Below are 27,807 nucleotides of genomic sequence, written 5' to 3'. Positions count from 1 at the left end.
CAAAAAGTTTTATTAATAGCTAAAATGCCCACATCATTATCAAATGTCTTTACTTAAAGAAGAAACCAAACACCACATTTTCCCATAGTCATATAAAGTCATTAAAGATTATGATCATCTTGTTGGCGTGAGAACAAAATAAAAAAAAATCTCCATATAGTGATTGGCAGGGTAATATCCTGGATGTATAATAAGAAATATATTATTAATATTTGTGAAAAAAATTAAAGGAACTCCCTGAAAGAAATCTACATAATATAATATAATATAATATAATATAATATAATATAATATAATATAATATAACATTTAAGATTCTAGTTTTATTATTTTATTATTGTGCATAAACTTTCCCACATTGGGAATAATGAGTCACTTCTCCTTATATGGGCAGCTTCCTTTCTCGTCAGTCTCGTGGTGTATCGTGAGAGTTGGGTGAGAGCAGCAGAGAAGAAGCTAGCTGTTAGCTAACCGTCAGAACGGACTGACTGTGTGTCCGGTGAAACATGAATCTAACGGTTTTAGCCCGGTGAGTTTACAGCCGGCAGCTCGCTGGTCACATTGGACATTATTAAAAGATGGATCTAAACACGAGGAGCGGTTCTCCCAGAGAGGAGGGCGAGCTGGAGGACGGAGAGATCTGCGATGATGAAACCGAAGAGAGTGTGCCACTCCGGCGGGGGGATGGTAGCAGGCCCGGCCGCGGCGCTCCTCCACGGACACGGAAACCTCGCCAACACCCGCACGACATGCCGCCACACCTGGGTCACCAGCCGCCAGACTTTCGCCTCATGATGCCGTACAACCGCGGACCTCACGGACACGGCCCGTTCCCCCCGAGCCACCGGCAGCAGTGCGGGCCGAGCGGGCCCGACCGGCCTCCGGCTCCGTCCACTCCGCCGCCTCCTCCGCTGCTGCTGCCCCCGGGGCTCGGTTCTCACGGCGAGCCGAGCCAGAGGACCAGCTTCTGGGAACGGAGCCACGGCGCCCTGGGCCGGTTCAGGCACCGAGCCATGCCGAACGGTGGACGCGGGGGCTGGAACCGTGGCAACCGGGGCGGTGGTAACACCAGAGGTCCCCCCGGTCGTTACGGGCCCGGAGAGAGTCACGGTAACAAGAAAGACTCTCCCATGAGAAAACGTATCCTCTCATTCAGTGTGCTAATTGATTTACCACAACATAAACACACAGTGATTGAATTATCTGATTACAGGCCAGCCTGTTTAATGTTTGATGAGACACAACCAGAGACATTAATGTCATAATTATAAACCTTCCATATTAATACTGCTGTTTCTATTTAAAGTACTGCATTTAAAATCTTATATAAAAGTACAAAGGTTGCCTTCTTACTGATTCTCTGTAACATCAAGGGACTGTTCTTTACTTATACAAGGAGAGGAGTTGCTGGGGTGTGACTGTTATTGTTTTGTTCCTTTAATCTTATCCCCCACCCTAAGTAGGCCCTAAACATTTTTATTATTTACACCAAATGTTGGAAGTTAAGCCAGCACAACGAGCAAACGGCACTGAGGGAGTGAGAGACTAATCACCAGAACAAACAGGAAACTTCTTCAGCAAAATGCAAATCCTCCCTACACATTGCATCATGATCACACAAGCTGTGAGTGCACTTCAGCAGAATAATGGTGCATGACAGCCACCTGTGCTTCAACACAAAACCAACAAAATGTATTCCCGTACGCGCTCATTACAGCTCACACACAGCTGGCATTAGCAACATGTGAACAGTGACAATTTTCCCAAATAAACTGTACACAACAGGCCAGCTAGAATAAGATCAGCAACTTGACATGGCGGACATGATTAGATTGTAAAAACTTAATCTTTGAAGTTGAATAGAAACCCTGGAGTTGAATTAAAAAGGCCTTGGTTGTAAACTGTATGATGACACATGTAGATGAAGTGATTTTTAATGAAATATTGCTATTTTAAGCTTTGATTTGGTTGTTTCCTGACAGAAGTGTTCGTTATGCAGGACGTGTTCAAGGACCATCAAAACTTGATTGTTAATTTCTGTTTTCACAGTTTCATGCTGTGATGAAAAATGTGATTTTTTTTGGCAATTTTTAAAGAAAACAAACCTTCCTAACCTGCCGGCGTGTTTAGGGGTTCAGAGGGCATTTAGAATTAACACAAAATACAACCATTTAAAATCGTATGACCCTTTCCTAGGCCAAAATATAAAACACAAGCTTCCCAGTGCTTAAAAAATTACTTGACATGCCTCCCCCGTTTTGCACCCCCCCCATTATAAAGTAACAAACAGTCCCTAAACAGGATCCATGTGTCTTTGTAACAGCCAAAGGTTTTACTATGAAACTGTTTCTGTTGAAATAACATCAGTAATCTTGATAATGGATTAATCATTTGAGTCTTTTTTTTCCAGGAAGATCACTAATGAATATTTTCTGTTTCCTCTGTGACTGCAAACTGAATGTGATATCAATGAAAGCGTTGATAAAAAGATGTTCAGATAATCTTTCCTTAACGCGAGGCCTCAGAGAAGCAGCAGGGGAGGAACCAGGGAAGGAAAGCTGCTCACAGTGTTTCCAAACCAGAGAACAGTGTTGACGAGTCCTTCGAGGACTTACTCTCCAAGTATAAGCAGATTCAGCTGGAGCTGGAGTGCATCCGCAAAGAGGAGACGATGGCTCTGGAGCCCAAAGTGTCCCCCGCCAGAGACCAGACCCCAGACCACACTGCCAGTATCACAGAGACCAAACCAGTACCTGAAACAGTATCTGAACCAGTACCTGATCCAGCTCAGGCTGCAGCAGCAGCAGCAGCAGCAGAGGAAGCATTAGAGAAGAAAGTATTCCAGGCGTTCAACATTAAACCACTCCGTCAGAAACTCCCTCCTCCTGTCAGTCTGCAGGAGCTGAAGAAGAAGTGGGTGGAGCAGGAGGGAGGACGCCACGCTGAGGACGAGGGTGAGCAATCAATCAGTCAATCAGTCCCAGTTCATGTCATGGATATATTACTGAAAAAAATCAAGCTTACTAAAAATCATTAAATAATGAAGACGTAATACAACAGCTTTATTTTTACATCTTAAATGAATATTAACATTTTCCCATTTAAAAAGTTGAATGGAAGTTAGAATAATTCTTCTTGGGAAAATAAAACAGTCAAAATATCTTATTATATTTATCTCTGAGATCTTCGACACTCACTTTTTTCACTCCAGTGAAACGCCATCCCATTGGCACCTTAGATAGGTGCATTAGAAAGAGATCGAGTAGAACAGGAGTAGTTACAACATATGTGTAAGATGGAAAGTGTTCGTTCAGTGTCAAAGTCACAGAAGAATAAATATTTGAAGCCAGAAGGTCATGACCTGAAGTATTCAGTGTGCAGCAACTTAAACAAATTGTTGACATGTTAAACAAGTTCAGACAGAAGTGACAGTTTGTCTATTTGTCACTATGATCTGAGATTTGATCGACCAAACAATCAGAGAAATAATCAGTAACCAAAAGAAGAGAGAAGAGTCGATAAGTTGATTAACATCCAATGAATTTGTGGTATTTGATGAGTCGTGTGTGTCACTTTTCAAGCTGCTCAGCTGTGATGATTTACTGCTGTAGTTTTATTGTCAGATAATTCTCAGGCATCACAAACAGATTCTCACAGACACAAAGTTAAATAAGAGAGCAATCACAAATTGAAAGTTATAATTTAAAAAAAAAAATCTGTATTTAAAGTGAACTGTTGAAGCTCAAATAATAAGTCTGGTTTCACTTCCTGTGTGCGTCATCAGGTGGTGAAGAAGGAGAAGAAAGAACGACACAAGATGGAGCAGAAACGGAGCAAAAAGCTGAAGAAGAGTCAGAGGGCACGAAGAAAAAGACGGAGACGTCTGAGTGCAGTGGAGAGGAAATGCTTAAAAACGATAAGGAGGAAACTAAACTGACGTGTTCAAGTCGGAGATCATCGACCTCCAGCGAGGACTCTGTCGTCATGATAGACAAGGTGAGGAGGAGGAGGAGGAGGAGCAGGAAAAGGGAGGAGGTGATATTTGTGTTACTGGAAGGAAACACACAAGGAAACACACAAGGAAACACATAGTTGAGATAGTTGGTGTGGCAGCTTCTAGTTTTCTTCATCTTTAATGATTTTGTGAAGCAGCAAACACATTTGAAAAGTTATTTTTTAAGAGGTGAAACATTTATGAGTGTCCTGGGTATAACTGTGAGCTCTTAATTTTATCTCAGAGATCACAGCTGTTATTAAAGGAATAGTTCAGAATTTTGGAAGTGGGATTATATGGGGTACTAATTCATAGCACCCAGTTTGGAGAAACAGGCTGTAGTCTGACATGGAAGCTAAGCAATGTACTGCTGTGGAGGGCGATTAGCAGCCCATTTTTGCTTTCATCAGACCCATCAGACTCAGTTGACAAAAACAGTAATTGCTCAACACGTGAGCTGCTGGTCTACTGCTACCTTGAGCAGTTACTTAGTTAGTGTCATTGTGTGACTTTGGTAAGTCTAAACTCACCCTTTACAACACCAAAGTCACACAATAACACAAACAAACTAAGTGGTTGAGGTAGTGGTAGACTAATAGCTCCTGTGTTCAGCTATGTTAAATCACTGTTTTCTCAATGGATTCTGGCTTTGAAGAGAGCGACCTGACGACTTCATTTTCCCCGTAGGAAGTCACTGCCTGGCTGTAAAGTAAAGCAGTGAAAATACTCTCGATGTAGCGCGCACTTGAACTGATAATAAGTATAAGGACTATAATGCTGGTGCCCCCTGTCCCAGCAGCACATCCCTTAGCTCTTGTGTTGGGCTCCTGCCTGCTTCACCAAACCAGGGGTGTGCCGACAGACATCTACTGTTGGTAATATGCTGTCTGTGGATAAGTACCTCATACAACCCCACTTTAAAAAAATATGAACTGTCCCTTTAAAGGTCTGCTGTGTCACTCTGCTGTAGAGATTCAGAGAAATGAGGACTCACTAACGAGCTGCTCCATTTTCTCACTCTTGTTTGTAACTCAAAGTAAACACAGGAAGTTGACTGCTCAGGGATCTGCACCTGGCTGAAATATACCAAAATATGTCCTTTAATTATAAAGAATATTTTTAATATGTAATGAATCTCTGAAACTCTGTATTTGAATGTGTTTTAGGAGCAGCCAGTGGTGCGAGTTGAGGAGGAGGAGCTGTCAGAGCTGCAGTTGCGCCTCCTCGCTCTGCAGTCGGCCAGTAAGAAGTGGCAGCAGAAGGAGCAGCAGGTGATGAAGAAGAGCAAAGACCGGATCACAAAAGCGGTTCAGGAGAAGAGCTCCAGCTCTGGAGCTGCTGCTCCTCTGAGCAGGCAGAGAGTCACCACCAGGTCTGCCTCCACTGCTGCAGCTGCTGCTGCTGCCGCCGCTGCTACTGCAGACAGGAGCAGAACCAGGTCCAAACCTCTGGAAAGGGAGCGGGACAGAACTAAGAGTGGGTCCAGAGCTGCAGACAGAGACAGAGAGCGGCCTCAGGAGAGAGACAGGCCCAAAGCCAGTCCTAAACCTGGACCCAAAGCTCCGCCGGAGAGAGGGCGAGCTCCAGGGAAACCTCACGCAGCCAAGAAGATGATCAGCCCAGGTGAGACGGGTCCAAACCTGCAGTCACATGCTCACATCTGCCACCAGGCCAGGCTACTGTATATAATACAATACTTAACACATGGTCAAGGTAGTTATTATAACTTAACGTAGATAATAGCTGCTACATAGGCTGTGTCCTGAGTCCTGCACGCAGACTACGGCTTCACCAGCAACCATGGACACAGTGGAAACATGACTAATAGTAATAATAAAAACATTGTGTCTCAGGCTCGGCGGCGAAGCAAGCGTTCAGGAAACAACAGCTGAGGACGTGGAAGCTGCAGCAGCAAAGAGAGCAGGAGGAGAAACGTCGACAGGAAGAGGAGGAGCGACGAAAACGAGAAGACGAGATCCGACAAATCCGAGATCTGTCCAATCAGGACGAGCAGTACAACCGCTTCATGAAGCTGGTGGGAGGGAAGACGAGGACGCGCAGCCAGGTGAGACGGCACAAACTGGTCAGTGTTATCTCCTCAGTCTCAGAGACAAGTACACATCAATATTCTGCCTGTTTCTCAATTTAAAGGTCCAGTGTGTAAGATTTAGGAAGATTTAATGGCTGTGAGGATTGCAGACTGCAACAAGCTGAAACTTCTCCTTGTTATAAGATAGTATAGCTTTCATTGTCAGGAGGTTTTTACCAGGAACCAAGTTATCCGCTGTTCTCATATTCAGGTGATTATACACTAAAGAAAACATACTTCTTATATTCCATATCTGCCAATATATTCCCCTAAATCAAACACACTGAACCTTTAAAGAGTTACTGGTCCATACTTCGTGTCCTCTCAGTTGTAAGAAACACCACATAAGAAGAGTGACAGGCTGTGTGTTTGTGTTGTTCAGTCCAGAGATGGAGAACACAGGAAAAGTGCAGGTAAACAGGGACTGGACGCCTCTGGGAACCTCTACCAATACGACAACTACGATGAGGTTGCCATGGACACAGACAGTGAGACGGGATCACCAGGTGAGAAGAGTCTCGAGGTCTTGTGACTGTCTGTCTGGTGACTGTTCTCCAAAGAAATGATCAGCTTCATGTCGTGGATCAGGAGCTGCAGTTGTTAATTCGATGTGTCAGAAACATTAACGGTTTATCAGATACTACTGTGCTGCTCACATCATTTACAAGATGTAGAAACTATTTGTAATAGTAATAGCAATATAGTAGTAACTTTACTACTAAATATACTTAAATATACAGAGCAATAATATGTCATTCATTCACTGTCACATGAGTACTGTGTGGAGAGCAGGTTCACATGTACTCTTCATCATAAGTCTACACAACACAGCTGTTCAGACTTCCTGTTTACATTATAATCTATAAAAAAGCTCTTCCTGTTTGTTGTTTCAGTCTCGTCTCCGACACACAACAACCCGCTGATCGCAGACGATGCAGTGTGTTTCCCTCCCATGTCTCTGTACGTCGGTGACGCTCTTCAGTTTGGACCGGTACGCTCTCTGCTTCATCTCTGTGATGTCACTGAGCTCAAAATAACTGACACTGCAGTTGTTCAGTTCTCTCCTGTAGAAATAGAAAATATGCTTCTTTTTTTTTCTTTTAGGAATAGTCACAAACTGCCAGTGTTTAAAAGTGCTGACATAAATGTCCCTTACCTGACACTGCTGTCTGATTGCCCCTCTTTGAACAATCTCTCTCTCTCTCTCTCTGTCAGGATTTCTCTCAGCCGTTCCTCTCCCCCATATTGTCCGGTGTTCCTCCTCCACCTCCACCTCTCCCCCCTCCACCAGACGAGCCAGAGCCTCCTCCCAAACCTCCCTTTGCTGATGAGGAAGAGGAGGAGGAGATGCTACTCAGGGAGACCTGTCTGATGTCGATGGCCAACAAGAGAGTGACAGCCACAGAGGTGATTGTGCTGCTGCTGCTGCTGCTGCTGCTGCTGCTGCTGCTGGTGTTACTCCATCAGCCTGATCAGTATTTCAGAGTCAGTCAGTGTTTGACAGCCTGAAGTCCATTCACACAGCCGATGAAATGAAGTAAAACAGAACAGCAGTCTTCAGTCAGTCAGGACTGATGTTCTGTTTTGATAAATACAGATCACAGTGCATTCGTACCTCTGCTAAGTCCATGATGTGTTTCCTCTCTCTCTGCAGGAGAAGACCTCCAGCGGTCCTCCGTCTCCCAGCTGTCAGCCGGCTGCAGGCATGCAGCAGCCAATCAGAGGCAACCTGAGCACTGTCAGTCTGAACACCGTCACTCAGTCAAGAAGCAACAAGTTCAGTAGAGGACATCATGCTGCCAGAGCTCCGCTGATGGTAACAGCCTCACACTCTCATATTCCGTTACCACAGTCACACACACACACAGTGTTCATTCATAGACTTATGTGGGATTTATACTTCTGCATTGGATCGACGCCATACCTATTAAGTTACAGGGTAGCCTGATGTGCACCTCCCCAGAAATGCAACTGCGTGTCACAGAGATGCAGACCTCCTGTCTATTTCTGTAAACTGAAACCATTTCCCTCAGTGGAAACAAAGCTTTGATTTACTTTAATTTCACAGATCAGAAACAATAAATTGTGAATACAATAAAGTCTCCATAAAAATAGCATTTTAAGTCTTGTGTGTGATTTATCCTGGCTTCATATGAGTAGAGAAAATCTCTGCTGGTCGCTAGGCTAATTTATACACTGTAAAATGCCATAGGCTTGTACTATTAATGTTAGCATGTTATATTTGTGGGGAAAATGTGTCCAGATAAAGACAAATGCTTTATCTGTGAATGCTGCGAGTTATAGTGAAGCTGATTTGTGTTTGATATTGTCTCTATTAATCCATGTTTAAAGTGCGTTTTGGGTGTGTTTTGAGACACAGACACACCACCACACAAAGTATAAATGCTCACAACAACGTAGGCTACGGCGAAGGCTCTGCATAGAGCTGGTGGACAAGTATAAATCCCACTTTACAGAGATCTCAGGCTCATCCATTCATATCATTAATGATGATGATGATCAGTGTCTCACCTGGCTGTGTTTCCCCCTCCAGCTGCCTCGACACAAGTCAGTGGTGGTTTCTCTCAAAGACTCTGATGACAGTGACTCGGACATGGACGCCTGCAGCTCCTCTCAGTCAGCGTTTGGAGGACTGGAGTTCATGATCAAGGAGGCCCGGAGAACAGTGGAGGTCAGTCCCACTCTCTGCTGCTGCATGTGGCTCTCACAAACACTATTGTGTATCACATGTGTGGATAACTAATCACTGACCTTAGTTTTGCTGTCTGTGTGTGGTCCAGGCAGCGAAGCCTAAAGCAGCGTCGGGCTCTGAGAAGGAGAACAACCCGCTCAGAACTCCAGAGGCTTTACCTGAAGCTAAGAGAGCAGAGTACCGCCTGCTCAAAGAGGAAATCGCCAGGTAAATACAACACCAACCAGAGACAGCATCACATTTTGCTGTGGGAACATGTCAGATGTTTAACCTTTTCTTTGCAGCCGGGAGAAGCAGAAGATGCTGAAGGATCACAGTCCGAGTCCTCGTGGCTCCGGCTCTCCTGCTCTCTCTGAATCTGTGCTGGATCCATCAGTGAAGTCCTCCGCAGAGCTGAAAGTGACTGAAGCAGAGCAGAAACTCAGCAAACACAGGTGAGAGCTTCATCACAGGGCGACCAGGTGATCAGCATGGTAGAGATCAATATCACTGTGACTCAATCAGTCTAATGCTGCTTCATGCTGGTCTATAAATTAACCTGTTTGTTGTCAGGTAACAATGTTAAATCATAGTCTCTCCATGTGTGTCTCAGGGAGCTGCTGCAGCGAGACGAGGCCATCCTCAGACAGCTGCTCCACCAGGAGCTAAAGAAGAGAGAGTCTCTGAAGGCTGCTGAGACCAAAGTGTCCAAACTGAGAGAGCAGCTGCAGGCGTCAGAGAAGATCGTCAGTGCCAACAAGACGCTGCTGAAGAAGCTGCAGGAGCAGGTGGGAGTGGCCTCACAGTCTGAGCTGTGAACTTATACTGTTAGAAATAGTTCATATCACATAATCAATACAGGTCTGGACTGAAATATAAACAAACACTAGCCCTTCTAGCCAGTGTTAGCTAGCTAGCTAGCTATGATATTATTGGTACATTTTCCATTTTCTTGCATTGCCTGTCTCCTGACTCAGTGCCAGCCAGGCAGTATCTCTCCTGTGGAGCATTTTCCTTTTCTTATACAATATTATCTGGTTAAACACAGCAACAATCCCTGTCTCCTCCACACATACATCATTGCTGTTGGTTAGGCTGCGACTTTGCCGCTCAGAGTTGAACTCTATGTGATATGAAGATGAGAATTTGCTTTGCCACTGGAAGGAAATGCTTTATTTGCTGCTCTGCTGGCATTGAATGGAAGTGAATGGCAGGCAAATATTTACCAATGTTAATTTAGCTCATGTGTGACCGTGCCCCTGGTGTAGTCATTAGTGATAACAACATCAAGCGGTGCAACAGTGTTGACCTCCTCAGATTATCAGCACATGTGCAAACATGAATGAATGCCAATAACACAGACAAAATGCACACTGGAAATAACAAGAGAACATGATGGGAAATTAAAATCAAACAAATATGAAAGACATTCTCCACATTATTTGTTTTTTCTGACATTTGCACCAACACTGATGATATGTAGTTACTGATATCGATGCCTTTGACCTGTGGACACGTTGAGATGAAGCTCTGAACCAAACATGTTGCTGTTGTCTGTTGATTTTCTGAGGAAACTTTACAAACACATCTGTACTGGTACTTGAGTCCTGCTTGTTCATATCCCACCTGACATCCTCCTCCTCCTGTGCAGGTGCATCGTGTTGAACATCGGGTGTCCATAAAGAAGTCTGTGGCTGCACGGTTGGAGAAGGAGCTGACTGAGGCTCAGCTGGCTGCAGGCAGAGGACCAAAACGCAGAACAGATTCCAGCCAGACTCTGGTGAGAAGAACACTGATTTTAAAGTTAGACTGATGGTGTTACTTTGCAGCTCTCTGACTGAGTGTTGTTTCAATAATGAGGCAGGCAGAGATGAAGAACTACAGCTCAGTGACACAATAACATTTACATGCTGCTGTTTATGCAAAGGGAATGATGATCACAACAGCTTCATCCTCTCTGGAGACAGTGAGGGACTCGATCTAAAGGAACAAACTCTGACTGGGTCCATAATAAACTTGTCTTTGAGCTCAGGGATCAGGCAGCACCGTATTAGTCTTTGACCTGATTTCTTTATGAAATGACTTGTAAGTAAAGACTGTTTTATTGAAAAATGCTGATTTATACCTCATAATGTATCTGTGATGTCTCAGGAGTCATTTCACACCTGACTGAGACACACCTGTTAGCCTCTGGCTCTCACCCCTGTTAGCCACTGGCTCTAACCCTGTTAGCATCTGGCTCTCACCCCTGTTAGCCTTTGGCTCTCACCCCTGTTAGCCACTGGCTCTAACCCTGTTAGCATCTGGCTCTCACCCTGTTAGCCACTGGCTCTCACCCCTGTTAGCCACTGGCTCTAACCCTGTTAGCATCTGGCTCTCACCCCTGTTAGCCACTGGCTCTCAACCTGTTAGCCACTGGCTCTCACCCCTGTTAGCACTGGCTCTCACCCTGTTAGCCACTGGCTCTCAACCTGTTAGCCACTGGCTCTCAACCTGTTAGCATCTGGCTCTCACACCTGTTAGCATCTGGCTCTCAACCTGTTAGCATCTGGCTCTCAACCTGTTAGCATCTGGCTCTCAACCTGTTAGCCTCTGGCTCTCAACCTGTTAGCATCTGGCTCTCAACCTATTAGCCACTGGCTCTCACACCTAATAATAACGGAATAATAACGGAACATTTACTAACGTTACCGTTACCGGACAGCCTGTTGTTCCACCGGCTGACCCCGAGAGGAGATTATCGTGACCGTAATTGACGTGTTAACGGCACATTTAAACGGTAATAAGTTACAGCGAGCCGCCGTTAGATATAACCCGGTAACGTTAGCTCTGTGCTAACGTATAGTTTGATAACATTGGTTCTCTGCTAACGAGTAGCGTTAGCTGCTGTGTACCTGTCTGTTATTATAACGTCACCAGTCTGTTATTACCTTGCTGAGGTGTTGATCAACAACAAAGGTAAATGGCGGTTTAGGTCTTCATAACTCGTTTATTTAAACACGTATTATTTCTATATTCGACAGTTAGCTTTAGCCTCACTGAGCAGCTGATGGAGTAAACGCGCAGTTAGCTAACGTTAGTTCTCTGCGTTGATAACACGTTAGCGTTAGTTGCTGTGTACCTGTCTGTTATTATACCTGTCTGTTATTACCTTGCTGTGGTGTTTGGTCAGTGACAAGGGTAAATGGCGTTTTAGGTGTTCTTGACTCGTTAGTTTAAACACTTATTTCTATAATCGACTGTTAGCTTTAGCCTCATTGAGCAGTTGATGGAGTGAATGCACAGTCAGCTTACGTTAGCTTAACTCGTTTAACAGCCTACTAACATGACTTCATAAAAATCTCAAGTTTACCTGAGCAGGTAGCTGATGTGTGGATTCAAATCTACAGCTCCCACACATGAAGTCAAAGATGTATTAAGATCATTTCAATATTTACTGAACAAAGACAAAAATGTGCCTGTACGAACACTGAAATTATGTGTTAACAAAAAGTCTTCAGGGTAACCTTCATGTATGATCACATGAACTTTCTGAGCAGTGAAACTGCATTTAAAAAACAATTTGATCTGAGTGATTACAGACAGTATATGAAATGATGCTGCAGTTTGTAGTCCGGCAGAGTTATTGTTGTACAATTGTTGTTCTGTTTACATGAACAGAAAACAGTGTTTGAATTAGTCACACCAGGTGTCTTTGTCAGCTCTAAATTCAGAAAGGCGTGTGGACACTAATGTCTCTTTCTCCCCTCTCAGCCCAATAAGCTGCAGCGTCTGGACGGAGCTCCTCGTGGATCGGAACGCCACTTTGCGGAGCTGATTGCTCAGAAGCAGCGGTTGCAGCAGCTGGAGTCAGAGTACGCCCTGAAGATCCAGAAGCTGAAGGAGGCTCAGGCTCTGCACAACAAAGGACTGACATTAGAGCTGCCTGTGGAGCCACTGCTACGAGCCTCCACCCCTCCTGAGCGTCAGACCCAGATCCCACCTCCCTCCACCCCCTTCTCTCTGCCCCAGCCCTCCTTGCACGACCTCACCCAGGACAAACTCACCCTGGACAGCGAAGACGTCACAGAGGCCGACGATCATGAGTCAGAATCGGCACCTGCTGCAAGAGGAACCCGCCGAAACTCCCTCCGTCAGTCCAGCTGCTCCTTCACCAAACCCCACCTGGAGCAGCTGAGCTCCCCTCCAGCGAAAGAAACCAGCTCCAAACCTGCCAAAACCTCTGCCCAGACCTCCGCCAAGACGTCAGCCAGCTGCACGCTGCCTGCAGAGGTGTTTGCAGGGCAGGACATGGAGGCTCTGAAGCTGAGGTACCAGCAGCAGCCCCGACTGGGAGAGCTGTTGCAGAGGGAGCTGCAGAGAGTGGGTGGACATGTCCACAACCCCGCCAATAAAAAGGTGACTAGCACAACTTTAAACAGCTTTTGCTAAAACAGTTTATTTGATCTGTGAGGATGTCTACAGGTGTGGGAAAGTCCTGAAAAGCACAGAGTTCAGTTAAGTTTGAAAAAAGTCTTAAACGTGGTCTGGTGGCTTCTGCAGGAGGTCGTGAGGTTCAGACTTGAGTCCAAACAGACGTCATGATGGTGTTTTTATAGATGCAGTTTCATTGTTTTTATTGTCACATCACATTTTAGTTTCTATATTTGAAACAAAGTGTTAAAATAATCTGAAGTTTTCATGTAGATGTGTCTCACTGTGTTTACATGATCTCTCCGTCTCTGTGCAGGTGGTCGCCATGGAGGTCGACACAGCAACGAACCAATCAGGGAGCTCTGAGCTGAAGCCTGTTCCCTTTGGGTCATATCACAGCCCTCTGTTGGTCTTCAGGTCATACAGGTACATTTACATCATATCGTGTGATGTTATATTTTATTATATTATATTGTATTGCATAGTTTTATATTGTATTACATTACATTATATAGGGCAACTCAGAGTTGTCACTTAAGCAGTCACCCACTCACACTGTGCTGATGATAGATAATCCTGTATCATAACACAGCTCAGCCTGAAACCAAAACATCCCAGTGTGACCTTCTGGGCCTCCGTATTAATAGAAACAATAAAATTGATAAAAGAAAACAAACAGCTGCAATAAAAATATACGGAAGCAGAGAGGAAGTCACAGTCCAGCCTGCTATGATACACACAAATCTGTAAGGGCAGCCTATGTATATGTCTTCATATTTTACAGACTACTAGAAGTAGAAGATTAGTGTGACACATTTGAAGTTCACAAGTGTAAACTTAATAGTCATGGGGATGTGTGACTGGGATGACGGGGGAATTAAAACTAAGGCTTATTCTGTGCAAAGTTTGTATGTTTGTGCAGTGTTTATAGTTTCAGTTACAGCCACTCTAAATCCACATGTTTTGTGCCTTTGTTTTGCCTGTTTTGTATAATGTCTTTCCTGTGTGTGTCTCAGGTTCAGTCCGTATTACAGGACCAAGGAGAAGTTGTCTCTGAGCTCCGTCACATATAGCAACACCATCGAACCAAAAAAGTGTTTCTGTCGCTTTGATCTCACAGGAACCTGCAACGACGACGACTGCAGATGGTGAGAACATATCATTAATATCATTATTATTGATATTACTGTGTCCTTTATGGTTTTATGATATACATATATCTGTGTATTTGTCTTTGTGCACTGCAGGCAGCACATGAGGAACTGCACTTTGACTGGAAACCAACTTTTCCAGGACATCCTGTCGTACAATCTGTCTCTGATCGGCTGTTCTGAGACCAGCTCAGACGAGGACATCAGTGTCGCCACAGGTCGGCCTCACAGTAATACGTTAGTGTGTCTCAGACAGTCGTGGACACTTGATTCATTTGTTCTCTGTGCTTCTGTAGAAAAGTACATGAAGAAGCTGTTTGGCACGAACAAAGACCGTATGGGGGTCGACCAGAAGGCCGTCCTCCTTGTCAGCAAGGTCAACGAAAGCAAACGACATGGTGAGTGAACTTTTAACTCTCATCGTCATCATCATCAGAGAAAGTGTGTCCTGTCCTCTGACCTCTGTGTCCTCCTTCAGTCCCTCCATTCACCACCTGTAAAGACACGAGGACGTGGAGGCCGAAGCCGTCTGCGCAGAGCAGTTTCAGGCCAGAGGATGACAGCGAGGACGAGTCTGCAGGAGGAGAGATGACGCCGCCAGGGAGACTTGGTGAGGAAGAGGAACAGCTTTCAGGTTGTTTCCTCAGAGAACGAGAGCTTTAATGAACGTGATTATAAAGTCATGAAAGTGATCCCATTGATGAGACGCTCAGAGTCACGTCGTGTTTGTTGGTCTCCAGATTAAAGTTGGTGCTTTAACTTTGTATTTCATAGGCACACTTCAAACGCAGGCTGTCACTATAACTTGAAATTATATATGTTATACCGTATTAACATCAGCTGCCTGTCTATCTTTGTGTCCAGATGGCGTCTCCAGGACCAACATGTCTGCTCTGGACGTTTGCGTCACATCAGAGGACAAACGTTATTTTGTCAGTGAGACGGACGACATATCAAACCTGGAGAGCAGTGTCCTGGAGAGTCCCTGTGACACTCAGCTGTGGATCAAATTAGCCTTCAAATACCTCAGTCAGAATGAAACGTAGGTCACACACCAGCTGCTGCTTCATCACCTCATCTTAACTGCTTCAAAGGTTGACTCATCTGCCTCTTTCAGGGTTTTTCAAATGGAAACACCCACTCAGCTGTTCGTAAAAAGCAGTGACGTAGGTCAGAGTGCTGATAATAATAACAACTGAAGAGGACAGTTAAGAGCTTTTGAATTTTACCTGTCAGAACACAGGAGCTACCTAGGCCAGCCAGTTTGTGTTACTGTGTGACTTTGGTGAATCTGAACGTATGTGGCGTTAAGTTGTGGTGGTACCTTTCTGATATTTCATCTGGGTGTACAGAATATGACAGTATTTGTGTGCGATGCTACAGTTTTCCTGCTGTTTGACTAAACAAATGTGTATTTTAAATTTGTATGTTTGGATTCTAATACATCAGGCACACTCCTGTAGTTGACAGTATGATGTTCTTGTGCAGGTCTGCAGCAGAGTGTTTAGAAGCCGCCCTGAACACGTTGTCTCGCTCTCTGGAGACTAACTGTGATGACCCGGAGGTGTGGAGCCACTATCTGTCGCTGTTCTCCAGGCGGGGCAGCAGGGAGGAGGTGCAGGAGATGTGTGAGATGGCTGTGGAGCATGCGCCCCACTACCAAGTGTGGTGGAAAGTAAGTCCCCAGGATCACGGCTCGATAGCGTGTTGACTGTGAATATTTCACAAGCGAGTTTTTTATTAGCAGCTGCAGACATTATATAGCTGACAGTTTCATGTATGTAAATCCGTGTTTGCACAACCAAGACTCATTACTTAAAGTTTTACAGGCCTTATGCTCATGGTTTACTGTTTGCCAAAGAATCTGATCTGAAAGTGAAACAAAGCTGCAGTTTGCAGGTGTTTATGTGTTGATGTTTTCCTCTGACAGTATTTAAACCTGGAGAGCTCGTTCGAGGGGAAGGACTACGTATGTGATCGTCTGCTGCAGTTCCTCCTCTCTGAAGCGTCTTCTGGTGTCACAGACAAGCTGTCCTTCCAGCTGATGGAGGCTCTGCTTTACAGAGTCAACCTCAACCTGTTTACAGGCCGCATGGAGAGCGCCCTAGCTATTCTCCAGGTGACGCATCACCCCAGACTAGACACACAAACGCTGCACTGCTACTGGCTGTAGCTCTGTTTCTGCATCAGCTGTGAGTCTGTACACAGTTATTGAGAGGAAGAAACCTTCAACAATTTATATGAACTCTGAATGTGGTGCTTTAACTGGGGTGCACTACCACAAATCAAAGCACAGAGCAGTTAAATGACCACTAAAATTAAAAGCTAAAGACGGTTTGTGTTTGTGTACAGAATGCGTTGAAGTCGGCCCACGAAAGGAGCATCGCTGAGCACCTGACGGCCAGCGACCGGGCGCTGCTCTGGCTCTCCTACATCCACCTGACAGAGTTCGACCGGCTGCCATCGAGCCTGTTCGACCCGGCAGAGTCCGGCCCCTCCAGACTGGTCAGCAGAGAGTCCTTCCTGCTGCCCTGGAGGACGCCACAGGACATTAGCACGCCGCTCCACATCCTCATCGCTCTCTTCCAAGGTACAACTGTGATGTCGTAAATCACAAACAGAACTGTGGTGTGTGTAGTGTAATCTGTTAATGACAACATTGAGCTGTTTTATTGATATGATATTAATTATGATAAATGTGTGACGGTTCCCTGTCAGACGCCATCCATCAGTGCAGCGATGAGTCTCTGTCTCAGAGTGAGAGGACGCTGGCCTGCCTTCCTCTCCACACCAACCTCATCTTCCTCAACAAGCTGCTGGACAGGTAAGCTCATCACTTTCTTACATCTGCACAAGGTGTAAGAGAGAGGGGGACTGAATGAATCAATGAGCTGCACGCAGCTCTACAATGAAATGAGAGTTTACACATTTTAAATAATCAAATTTGCAGTTAGGTGGCAGTGATTGGACAAAATTGGTGCCATGTTTATGTTTATGTTGTGTCCCTTGAGGTTGGACGAGGGCGTGGCTCTGTGCGAGTCTCTGCTGGAGTCTTGTCCCGAGTCGTGCGCTGTGAGAGACGCTCTGGCTGAGCTCCACATCAGGAGGGGAGATGAAAATCAGGCGGTCAACATGTGGCTGCAGGCTCTGGCAGAGTGTCCCAACAACGCAGAGGTCTTCTACCACTCCTGCAAGTTCCTCATGGCTCAGGTGAGCTCAGCTGGTCACTGTCACATGTTGCTGTTGCCATGGAGATCTTTACAGACAGCATGACTGAGCAGAGTGTTGTGTAAATGTGTGACAGGAGAAGTCAAGTGCCATCGCTCCTCTGTTTCGAGTGTGCATCCTGTCGCTGTGTGAGGACCAGCAGAGTCAGAGGAAACCCGTGGACGTTCTGAGGTGTGTGAACTGTGATGATGTTTATATTTAATAGATATGAATGCTGAACACAACGAGGACTGTAAAGGAGTTACAGTCTGTTGTTTTCCTCCAATCAGATATATCCTTGGTTTCCCCACTGAGGGGCTGCTGAGAGGTCCCGTCATCAGGGAGCTTCAGGAGCAGCTCAGTGAACAGATGCCATACCTCCACCTCATCCACTGGTGGGTCTTCATCTTCTTATTATTGAATCATCTTGATTGATCAGGAGGTATACAGCAGACATGTGAGGGAGGATTTTATTCCAGATGTTTCACAGCTGCTTTAAATCTGACTGGAAACCTTTTTTTGTTTTTTAATATAAATCTACACAACAGAATCTTCTGTATTAGTTGCAGTCTGTAAATGACATGTTAAATAATGTTATTATGATATGTTGAATTGTTTTTGTTTATTGCTTCAGTCGCTGGCAGTGGCTGCACGGCTCTGTGGATGACACGGTGGACGCCTTCGAGAGAGCGCTGGGCTCAGCCATGAAACTGGAGGAGCTTCACAAACTCTGGGTGGAGTGAGTATCACCTGCAGGAGGCCCATTGTAATGTTTTCTAGCTTTGAACCTGCTTTGTCTCCTCTGTTATCATCAAAGTAAATCACCCCTGTGACGTCTCGCTGCATGTCAGTCCTCAGTCACCTGGTGTTGAATCACCTGTGATGTCTCGCTCTGTCTCTGTCCTCAGTTACCTGGTGTTCAGCAGTCAGCAGGTCCGAGGTCCGTCCAACAGTCAGTCCAAACTGTTCTCAGATCTGGTCTACCGCTGTCTCAGCACCGTCCCATCTCGACTGGAGGTTCCCTTCAACCCGGCAGAGTTCTGGAGCTGCTACAGCTTCCACAACAAGGTGAGACACCTGTCTTGTCTGTCTGTCTGTCTGTCTGTCTGAACCATGAGACAGTTGACCTGTTAAAGATGTAAATGCTCTGTGCTGATTGGCTCTTCAGGTGGTGATGCTCTACCTGAGCTGTCTGCCGCAGTCCCAGCATGCACTTGTTCTGGAGAGATTAAGATACGCCATGCCCAACAACACTGAACTGGGCCTGAGGTACACACACACACACACACACACACACACACACACACACACACACACACAGTCTGTAACAGCAGGTCAACACTCTGCCGTCTAACACCAAGAAACCAGTCCAGCTGTCCCAATATACAGACTGGTGGTTTACTGATGTGTTGTCGTTGTTGTTGCTTCCTGAGTTGCTGTGTTGCTCCACAGGTTGCTGTATCAGGAGTGGCAGGACGGGAACATTGAACACCTGAAGTTCCAGGTCAGGATGCTGAGCAGTCTTGCTCCCAAGTGTTTGACCTACTGGAACATGTGAGTGAAACACACACAAAACAGATGAGTTCAGTGTAACAGTGAAACCGGCAGACAGAATGCGTGTGTGATGATGACGATGATGACGAAGCCTTGAGGAGCTGATAGTGTGTGTGCTGTTTCTCTCAGAGCGATATCAGTGGAGAGGGAGCTGAAGGAGCCATCTGAGGTGAGTCAGTCCGACAGACTGCTGTGAAAACCTCATGAAAGTGAAGTTTGGCTGGACGTGTCTGATGATGATGTTGTTTCTTCCCTGCAGGTTTTATAGAAAGTTTTTATGTGTTTCAACAGGACAAAACCTCTGACTTCTCACACTTTGTTTGTTTGTCTGTGTATTTGTTTGTTTGTGAACTGACTCGATGCTCCGACGTCTGCTGTTTCTTTCTCTTTCATGTCACTGTGTTTCTATTGTAGGTTCGACTTCTGTATCAGCAGGCTCTCCAAACCCTTCCACTGTGTGCTGCCCTCTGGAAACATGTAATACACCCCCTTCACACACACACACACACACACACACACACGGTCACTTCCTGTGTCTAAAGGTGGATCTAGCTCCTGTGTGGAGACAGATTGAGTCTTAAATCTGTGCAGAGTGTATCATAAACATTGTGCGACTGTCAGCAGACTGAAGCTCATGTTTCTCCTTCTGAACTCAGATCAGTTCATCACGTCCCGCCTGTAGGGACTCACCAGTTTGAGGCTCCGAACACACAGAAAGCATTTTGGAGGCGCGTCTTTTGTTGTGCCTCTGGTTGACAAACACAAACACTTTTGTTTTTTTTCCCTTACTCTGAATTTTTTTAATCTTCACATGAGACACAGGAAGTGACACGTGTGACGAGGCCTTCATGTTCTTTTCACCTCACCTGTATACATGCATGTTCACCTGCTGCCCTCCCCCGTCCTCACCCCTCTCTCTCTCTGTCTGTCCCCACTCTCCCTGTGTCCGCCTCTCTTCAATCTCTCTGTCTCTCCCACCTCTCTCTGTGTCTCTGTCCCACTCTTTCTGTGTTCTATTGTCCCTCTCTGTGTCTCTCCTCTCTTCCTGTTCATCTCCCCTCTTTTTCTGTCCTTCTGTCTCTCTTTGTTCTCCCCCCTCTCTCTGTCTGTCCGTCGCCCTCCTCTCCATCTGTGTCCCCTCTCTTTCTGTCTGTGCTCCCCTTCCCCCTCTCTGTCCTCCCATTCTCTGTGCTTGTCCCCCTTCTCTCCATGTACCCCTGTCTTTGTGTCTGTCCCCTGTCTTTCTTTGTCCCCCTTTCATGTGTGTGTCTATCCCCTTACTCTCTCTCTCTGTCCCTCTTTGTCCTTCCTCTCTCCCTGGCTCTCTTGCTGTGTCCCCTCTCTTCCTGTCTGTCCCCCTCTTTCTCTCTGTGCCCTCTCCCATTCTCTGTGCTTGTCCCTGTCTTTGTGTCTGTCCCCTATCTTTCTTTGCCCCCCCCCTTCATGTGTGTCTATCCCCTCTTCCCTCTGTGTCCCCCTCTTTCCCTGTGTCCTCTCTCTCTCTCTGTCCTCCCTCTTCTCTCTGTGTCCCCACCCCTCCCTCTCCCTGTCTGTCCCCCTGTGCAGCGCCTACTGTTTGAAGCGGCCGAAGGACGGAGCTCAGACAGACTGAGGACGCTGGTGGACAGGTGTCAGCAGGTGGGAGTGAGTCTCAGTGAGCCGCTCAGTGTAGAGACGTGTGCAGAGCAGACTGAACATCAGTGACTCAAACTCAAACACAATAAATAAACACAGTGATGTAGATGATAAAGTGAGAGCAGACAGATCAGACGAGGTAAGACAGACGCCCCGTCCCCCCGTCCCCCCCACACACACACCTCCTCGGGGACACCATGTCTGGAGCTGCTTATATGACATCATGGACGTAAGTATCGACCTGCTGCTGAGTGACATTCTCTTTGATTCATGTCCTCCCTGTTTTGTTTCTGTCACTTTTCATTTGGATTCATTTCCTCCCTTTTGATTTGGTTTTACCTGAGGGTGGGGTGGGGAGGTGGGGGAGGGGACATCTCACTGTGGTGTTTGACCCCCTGTGTGTGTTTTAAAGGAAGTTTTCCCTCCTGTAGTGATGCTGCAACATCTACACGTTGTCTTTTCTTTGTCTCCTGAGGAAACACAAGACTTTTCTTTTGTTAACGCGATCAAACTGAATCTTTTCCATTCGGCTTCGTCCGTCTGAGAGACATTCTGAGCCCCAGAGACTGATCCGCTGCAGGACTCTGCCGCACCACCATGTTTTCTTTTTGTCAGACTTCTACCACATGATAATGATTCAAGAGTATTAGAGAGGAGAGGAGTCCTTCCACTGTTGTTTTTTATATGTTGCATTCAAATGTTATTAAATTATTTTCTAAAGATTAAAGACACGTCTCCGGAGTTTTTATTGTGTCTTAAATTATTCCTTCAGTTCACACATTAATCGTTTTCTCTTTGAAATGTCACATGTCAAGTTAGATGTTTCAACTGTGCCTCTGACAACACATGAAAAAACTACACCGTTAAAAAAGATTAAAGAATATTATAGTGTATAATAATCTGACGCGTTTAATGTCATAGTGGGTGTTGCCTTTTTCTTTTTTTTAGAGGGCATCATATTGACAGTAACAGTCAACAATAACTGCTGTTACTTATGAATAGTACAACCACAACATCAGGTCAGATTTAAATAATCAGTTATCCACTTTAACAGCAGAAGCCTGTATGCAAATTTCAATAACATCAAAGAACATTTCAATCAATTTACACTACTATTCAACATAATTGCTATATCTAAACCGTGGGTCAACATGGAAAAAGAGAGACTTTGAGCTGGCTGGTTATGAACACAGGTACATAAATGGACAAAACGAAGCTGGAGGAGGAGCAGCTGTGTTTGTGGATAAAACCATGAACTTTTAACACATATACATTGGTTATTTTTGTGTGACAAAATTAAATTAACAATGGTATATTTAGAAAAGTCTTAGGTATAGGTTTATTTATAAGGAAGCTGTTTTATTTCACTCAGTGACTTATGAAAAAGGGGTGTGTTTTAATAAATTTATACTTCCACTCCTGTTTGTATTTGTAAATCAAAGTATACACTGACAATTGCTTTTCATTATTTGTAAATACTTTTTTCTGTCTGTCTGCTTGTTTGTATGTTAATGTCTTTTTTTAAAAAACAAATTTCACATTCGAAATAAATAATATCAAATAAACAGTTATAAGTGTTCTAGAGTATATTTGTAGTGGAAATAAAAACAATACTTGCTGTCTGTCAAGTAGCAGTCCATTAGTCACTCAATCTAAAGCAGGAAATAGCACTTCAAAATAAAAGCTCTGTGCTGGAAATTCACTGCACTTAAAAATAAAGTGTTTTGTATTTTTACAAACCACTCATTTGCAGTCACTTGAGGTCCATTCAGAATGGGCCTGTGACCCACTTTTGGACCATGACCCATCAGTTGGAAACCACTGCGCAAGACCAAACTAATCTGTGTGTATATAAGTAATTGATGTTTTAGGATCAATAAAGAAACAGCTTTGATGCTGTGATATGTTGTTGTGTTGGTTGTCTCTCAGGCTGTAACATGCACTGACATATCTTGCTGCATCTATAGTGCTGACACTATTTTCTCCATGTGCACGTTGCATTTTTAGTCTGATCAGAGAGTGAATCAAAGTCCTGGATTTTACATTTAATTTTTGTAAAGAACTTTGTTCTGATGTCTTCATGTGTGTTACTTATGTTGCTCTGTCTCCACCTGTCTCTGAGGACAGAGCCAACACAGCCTGTCTTCTCTCAGCAGACGCAGTTAAAGTCTTTCTCAGTTTCTGATTGGTCACAGTGGACAAATACTTTGCCATTGTGTACTGTCTGTTGAAAGCCAGATAACATTGAGGGTTTTTTTTTTAGTTTAATATCAGAATAAAAACAGATATTATAGTTATCCTCTTAAATGATCATGACAGGCTTACAGTGAATAAGAAGAAATATGACACCTGTATATTTTGAAATGGTTTATACAGTATCAGCACAATGCTACATGCTAAACAAAGCTTTCCCAACAATATGGGTGTCTATCTGGTCTGCCTGCCAGATTTTCATGATAAGAGTGATATTGATTGACCCTCTTTATTTTATGTGGAAAAATATAACAAATGCAAATGGGTACACATATAGCAATTCAAATATAAATCAGACATGATATTAAATATTACATGGACTGAAGAACAGTAAAGGAATGGGAACTGTAGAAACTTGTAAAAGCCCTCTCCCCACATCACTGCAGTGACGTCACAGTGTCCCAGAGTCCACCTGGATGTCACCATATCTCCAGCTGCAGTTCACTTCCTGTAGTTTTTACAGTGACTCAGGAGAGGCGGCAGAAACGACCATCACAAGAAGAGATGATAAAAGAGCAGGTCTGTTCTCCGCTGTGATGAAGACCTCAGAGGACAGAGTCCAGATCCTGGATCAGTGTCCATGCTGAATCCACAGAGAGCAATGAGGAGGTCCTGGGAGTAGGAAGGAGGAGAAGCAGGAGGAAGACCAGGGGCAGCAGGTTAAAGAAGATGGAGACGATGAAGATGAGATGAAGCACCCAGAGAGACACTGAGTCCAGGCAACATGTGGACACACCTGCAGGAGGAGACAGGAAGTGTCAGCTGTGACGTCTATCAAAGAGACAATGAACATAAAACTGACTCTTTGGTTCCTGGAACTATTTGGTCTAAAAGCAGGAAGTGTTTCTTCTTCTCTGGCGTTTTTCTCCCTCCATGGTTGTTGCATGTTTGCATTTACTGCTTAGCATATCTGGAGACTGCATTTGACTAGAATGAAACAGAGTTCTCTTACTGCCGCCGTCCTCACAGTGAAGACACACACAGGTGAACAGCTGATCGGTTGACCTGTGAACAACACAGCCAATCAAACAAGAGCATGTGAAGACAGGAAGTGAATACTGTTACCTGAGTGTGTGTTGTTACCTGAGTCTGAGTCTGTGTTGGTGCTCGTGTTGGTGGGCGACTCTCAGCTGCAGGTGTCCAGACAGTTTCAGGTGAGTGAGACTCATCAGAGAGACGGAGGAGAGCTGGTTGGAGGACAGATCGCTGACGGAGACACAGTTTGTTAGTGAAAGGAGGATCTGAGATTCTTTATTATAATAATAATTATAGCTGCTGCGCAGCGATGGGTCAGGTCCGGGCATTTTTAGGCAATTCTGAGCAACAAGCAGAAGAATTGGAAGACATTTAGCAACACAATCTGCCTTTTGCATCAGCTGAGGCTTGAACTCACAACCTCTGAGACTAAGAATCAATTTCTATCTCACTGAGCTAATTAGTCAGTGACAATTCATGTGTAGCTTCACAAATTGACTAAGCCAGACGTGCAGGTTTAGCAGCCGTCCATGCATGGAAAAGCAGATTTCAAACCACTGTAAAAAATTCAGTTATCGAAACAAAAATCTGAAAATACACATATTGCATCTAGACAGCATGGAGATGTTGGTAATTTGTTTGTAACAATGATTGATTTGCTCCATAAGTGAAAAACTGATGTTTAAAATTGCCATTTTTACATTGACTCCAATTGTTCACATTAGAGCAAAATTCAAAATGCTGTCAAAAATTCAGTTTTTGAGATAAAATTCTGAAATTTGCCACACATCATCTACCATGACTCTAGAATTCTGTCATTTTTTTCATGAACATTTAAGATTTATTTAGCAAGAATTTGCAAGTATATGTTTACAGTCAAACATTTTGATGCACTGTAGGCTCAATTTTCGATAAATCAAAAATCTGAGAAACGTAGTTTTTGTAGGACAGTCTGAAGATGCTCTGTAGCAAGTTTGGTGTCAATTGAGCAAAAATTGTGGGAGGAGATAGGTTTCAGAAGTTTTACATGATGATGAACTTCATAATTTTTAATAGGTTTAAATGTACAAAAGTTTCTTCAGTATTGGGGCTACAGTTTGATGAAAGTTGTGAAGTTGTAGCACGAGTATGAATTTTCAAAGTTTTGAACTTTAGACGCTTGCTGTAGCGCCACCATCAGGACTATTGACTTGAGTTTACAGCTGAGGATATCTGGCATTAGCCTGGACCTTTGTGCAAAGTTTGGTGAGTTTTCACCCAAGTATGGGAAGTATGATTTCCTCGGAAGAAGAAAGAAGAAAGAAGAAAGAAGAATACCTAGCATTACAATAGTGTCCTGGCAGCTTAGCTGCTCGGACCCTCATGTAATTCACTAGATTTATAGCACTTTTCTGGACACCCAAAGGTACTGTACAGAGAACAACAACAACAACAACAAAGATGAAATAATAGAGAGGGAGAAGAACAGTTTTAAGAGGAGGCAGTTTTGAAAAAGTGTGTTTTGAGGGTTTTCTTAAAGGTGGAGAGTGAGGGGGAGTCTCTGATGTCTTTAGGGAGTAAGTTCCAGAGGGTGGAGCAGCAATGGAGAAGGCCCTGTCCCCACAGGTGTGGTTGTTAGTCCTGGTGGGGACGAGGGAGAGGAGGTTGGCATCAGCAGACCTGAGTGAGAGTGTGGGAGGAAGTGTGCCGGTGGAGGTGCTCAGATAGGTAGAGGGGAGCCAGGTTGTTTGAGGACTTTGAAAGTGATGATGAGGAGTATGAAGTGGATACGCTAAGGGATGCGGAGCCAGTGGAGGTTATGGAGGACAGGGGGCGATGTGGTGCGAGAAGACAAGCAGTTGAATTCTGGATGTACTGTAGTTTCTTGAGTGTTTTGGATGAAGAATCATAGAGGAGACTGTTGCAGTAATCAAGTCTGGAAGTGGTGAATGCGTGAATGAGAGTCTCTGCAGCTGAGGAGGAGAGGGATGGACGGAGGTGGGCGATGCTTTTGAGATGGAAGAAGGCTGTTTTGATGATGTGTTTGATGTGTTGGTCGAAGGAGAGGGTTTGGTCAAAGATGACACCAAGGTTACGGACAAGGGGGGAGTTTAGCACAGAGGAGACGTTGATGGAGAGGGAGAAGTTATGGGTGGATTTAAGAAGAGATTTGGGACCGATGATGATGACTTCTTATTTGTCATAGTTAAGTTTGAGGAAGTTGGTTTGCAGCCAGGATTTTATTTCAGTGATGCAGTTGGTGAGGGTAGAGTGAGTGGCAGGAGGGGGGCTGAAAAACATCTGCTTTATCTGCTTTCAACTCAGAGTTGAGAATCACAGATCACCATAGAGTCTGATGTGGAGCACAGACTAAAGAAAACCGGAAAAATGAAAACTCTCACATGTTTTGTATCTTTCTGCAGCTGCTGAAGTTTGGCAGACTCTGGATCAGATTGTGGGACAGATCACTGCAGACAGACAGACAGACAGACAGACAGACAGACAGACAGTTAAATAGATAAAAGCATAAAATAAACCCCTGAAATTAAAGTTTATGGCCTAAACACAAACGTATACTCTGTAACATTTTCACCACTGTCACATCATTCACACATTCACATCTTACTGGCATTACTGGGTCAAAATAAAACAAGCCTGGTCTGATTGTTGTTTTTTTAAAAGATTATTTAGACAGCGTGGTGTGATGCATTTCCTGTTTTCCTTTCTCTCGTATTTTTATTATAACCTCACTTTGTACTGAAGCTTTTCATCATTTAGCAGTTTTGTTTTTAGCTGTGTCAGATAAAACTCTACAGTTAAGCAACATCAGTGTTACAGTATTGATGTAGATACACTGCCCTCTATATATACATAAATAAATAAGTTAAATGAGGTGAGACGACTTTTACAGTTTGTGCAGGTGGGGCAGCTCCTCACACATGTTGTCAGGTAAGGTGGAGAGGTGGCTGCCTGTGATGGAGCTGAACAAATCAAACACTCAATTTAATTCACCCAGCCTGTAATTCTCAGAGCATTTTCAAAGACTAAAATGCGATTTGGTTGTTTATTTAACTGGACTCACAGGGTTTCCAGTCTGTTGGTCCCAGTGAAGTCTGGTAACTCTGTGATGCTGCTTCCACTCAGAGACCTGAGGCAAGAAACACAAACAACTGGTTTTTCTCAGTGTTATTCGAAATATGATTAGTTATACCTCCTGTTTGCAAGCATTCCTATATATTTAAAAAATAAAATAAAATGACTGAAATCACTTTGAATTACATTACTGCTAAAAAGTACAAGTATAGAGTGTATAATGGGGACTGTAGATACATACAGCAGGTACAGTGTATATAATGAGGACTGTGTATAAATACTGTTAGAGCCATTTCTAGCAAGTCCTAGTTAGTGTCCGGGCAGCTAAGCTGCCAGGACACTATAGTAATCCTGCATGTTCTTCTTCTTCCGAGGAAATCATACTTCCCATGCGCGAAAAATCACCAAACTTTGTACAAAGGTCCAGTCCCATGCCAGATTGCCTCAGTTGCAAAAACAGGCCAATAGTCCTGATGGTGGCGCTACAGCAAGCCTCTAAATTTCAAAATTTTGCCATATGTGCTACAGATTTGCAACTTTCACCAAACTGTAGCCCCACTACTGAAGAAACTTTTGTACATTTAAACCTATTGCAAATTATGAAGTTCATCACTCTGTTTTTTTCAAAAACTGTAAAACTTCTTAAACTTATCTCCTCCCACAATTTTTGCTCAATTGACACCAAACTTGCTGCAGAGCATCTTCAGACTGTCCTACAAAAACGATCCACACAGATTTTTGATTTATCAAAAATTGAGCCTACAGTGCATCA

General features: G+C 44.3%; 1 protein-coding gene across 2 annotated transcripts; it reads left to right on the top strand.

Annotated features, from left to right (window-relative positions):
- The first annotated feature begins 422 nt into the window (after positions 1-422).
- LOC126407676 (zinc finger C3H1 domain-containing protein-like) lies at positions 423-21,462 on the top strand. 2 transcript variants are annotated; one of them, XM_050072771.1, is made up of 35 exons: positions 423-1,140; positions 2,526-2,954; positions 3,785-3,996; positions 5,161-5,617; positions 5,848-6,059; positions 6,466-6,589; positions 6,977-7,074; positions 7,299-7,490; positions 7,738-7,899; positions 8,638-8,775; positions 8,885-9,003; positions 9,081-9,230; positions 9,389-9,563; positions 10,427-10,555; positions 12,529-13,173; positions 13,505-13,614; positions 14,205-14,336; positions 14,436-14,557; positions 14,636-14,737; positions 14,818-14,949; positions 15,204-15,381; positions 15,828-16,014; positions 16,270-16,458; positions 16,692-16,929; positions 17,058-17,163; positions 17,351-17,549; positions 17,644-17,738; positions 17,837-17,941; positions 18,181-18,285; positions 18,455-18,614; positions 18,715-18,815; positions 18,999-19,100; positions 19,230-19,269; positions 19,515-19,577; positions 20,667-21,462. In XM_050072771.1, the coding sequence occupies exons 1-35, from the start codon at positions 579-581 to the stop codon at positions 20,802-20,804; spliced, it is 6,408 nt and encodes a 2,135-aa protein (XP_049928728.1). In that variant the 5' UTR covers positions 423-578; the 3' UTR covers positions 20,805-21,462. The 2 variants fall into 2 exon arrangements, with proteins under 2 accessions (XP_049928728.1, XP_049928727.1); XM_050072770.1 differs by having other exon boundaries at positions 5,848-6,077.
- The last annotated feature ends 6,345 nt before the right edge of the window (positions 21,463-27,807 follow it).

Source organism: Epinephelus moara, chromosome 20, assembly GCF_006386435.1.
Source record: "Epinephelus moara isolate mb chromosome 20, YSFRI_EMoa_1.0, whole genome shotgun sequence".
Taxonomy (NCBI): Eukaryota; Metazoa; Chordata; class Actinopteri; order Perciformes; family Serranidae; genus Epinephelus; species Epinephelus moara.
Note: the sequence above shows the minus strand (reverse complement) of the source record. Positions and strands in the feature narration are given on the sequence as shown.

Bases quoted from the DNA above. Each gene is read 5' to 3' on its own strand.
- LOC126407676 (XM_050072770.1), top strand. From the start codon at position 579: ATGGATCTAAACACGAGGAGCGGTTCTCCCAGAGAGGAGGGCGAGCTG. The intron at 17,942-18,180 runs GTGGGTCTTCAT...TTATTGCTTCAG, and splicing joins TACCTCCACCTCATCCACTG to TCGCTGGCAGTGGCTGCACG. The intron at 19,101-19,229 runs GTGAGTGAAACA...TGTTTCTCTCAG, and splicing joins TGTTTGACCTACTGGAACAT to AGCGATATCAGTGGAGAGGG.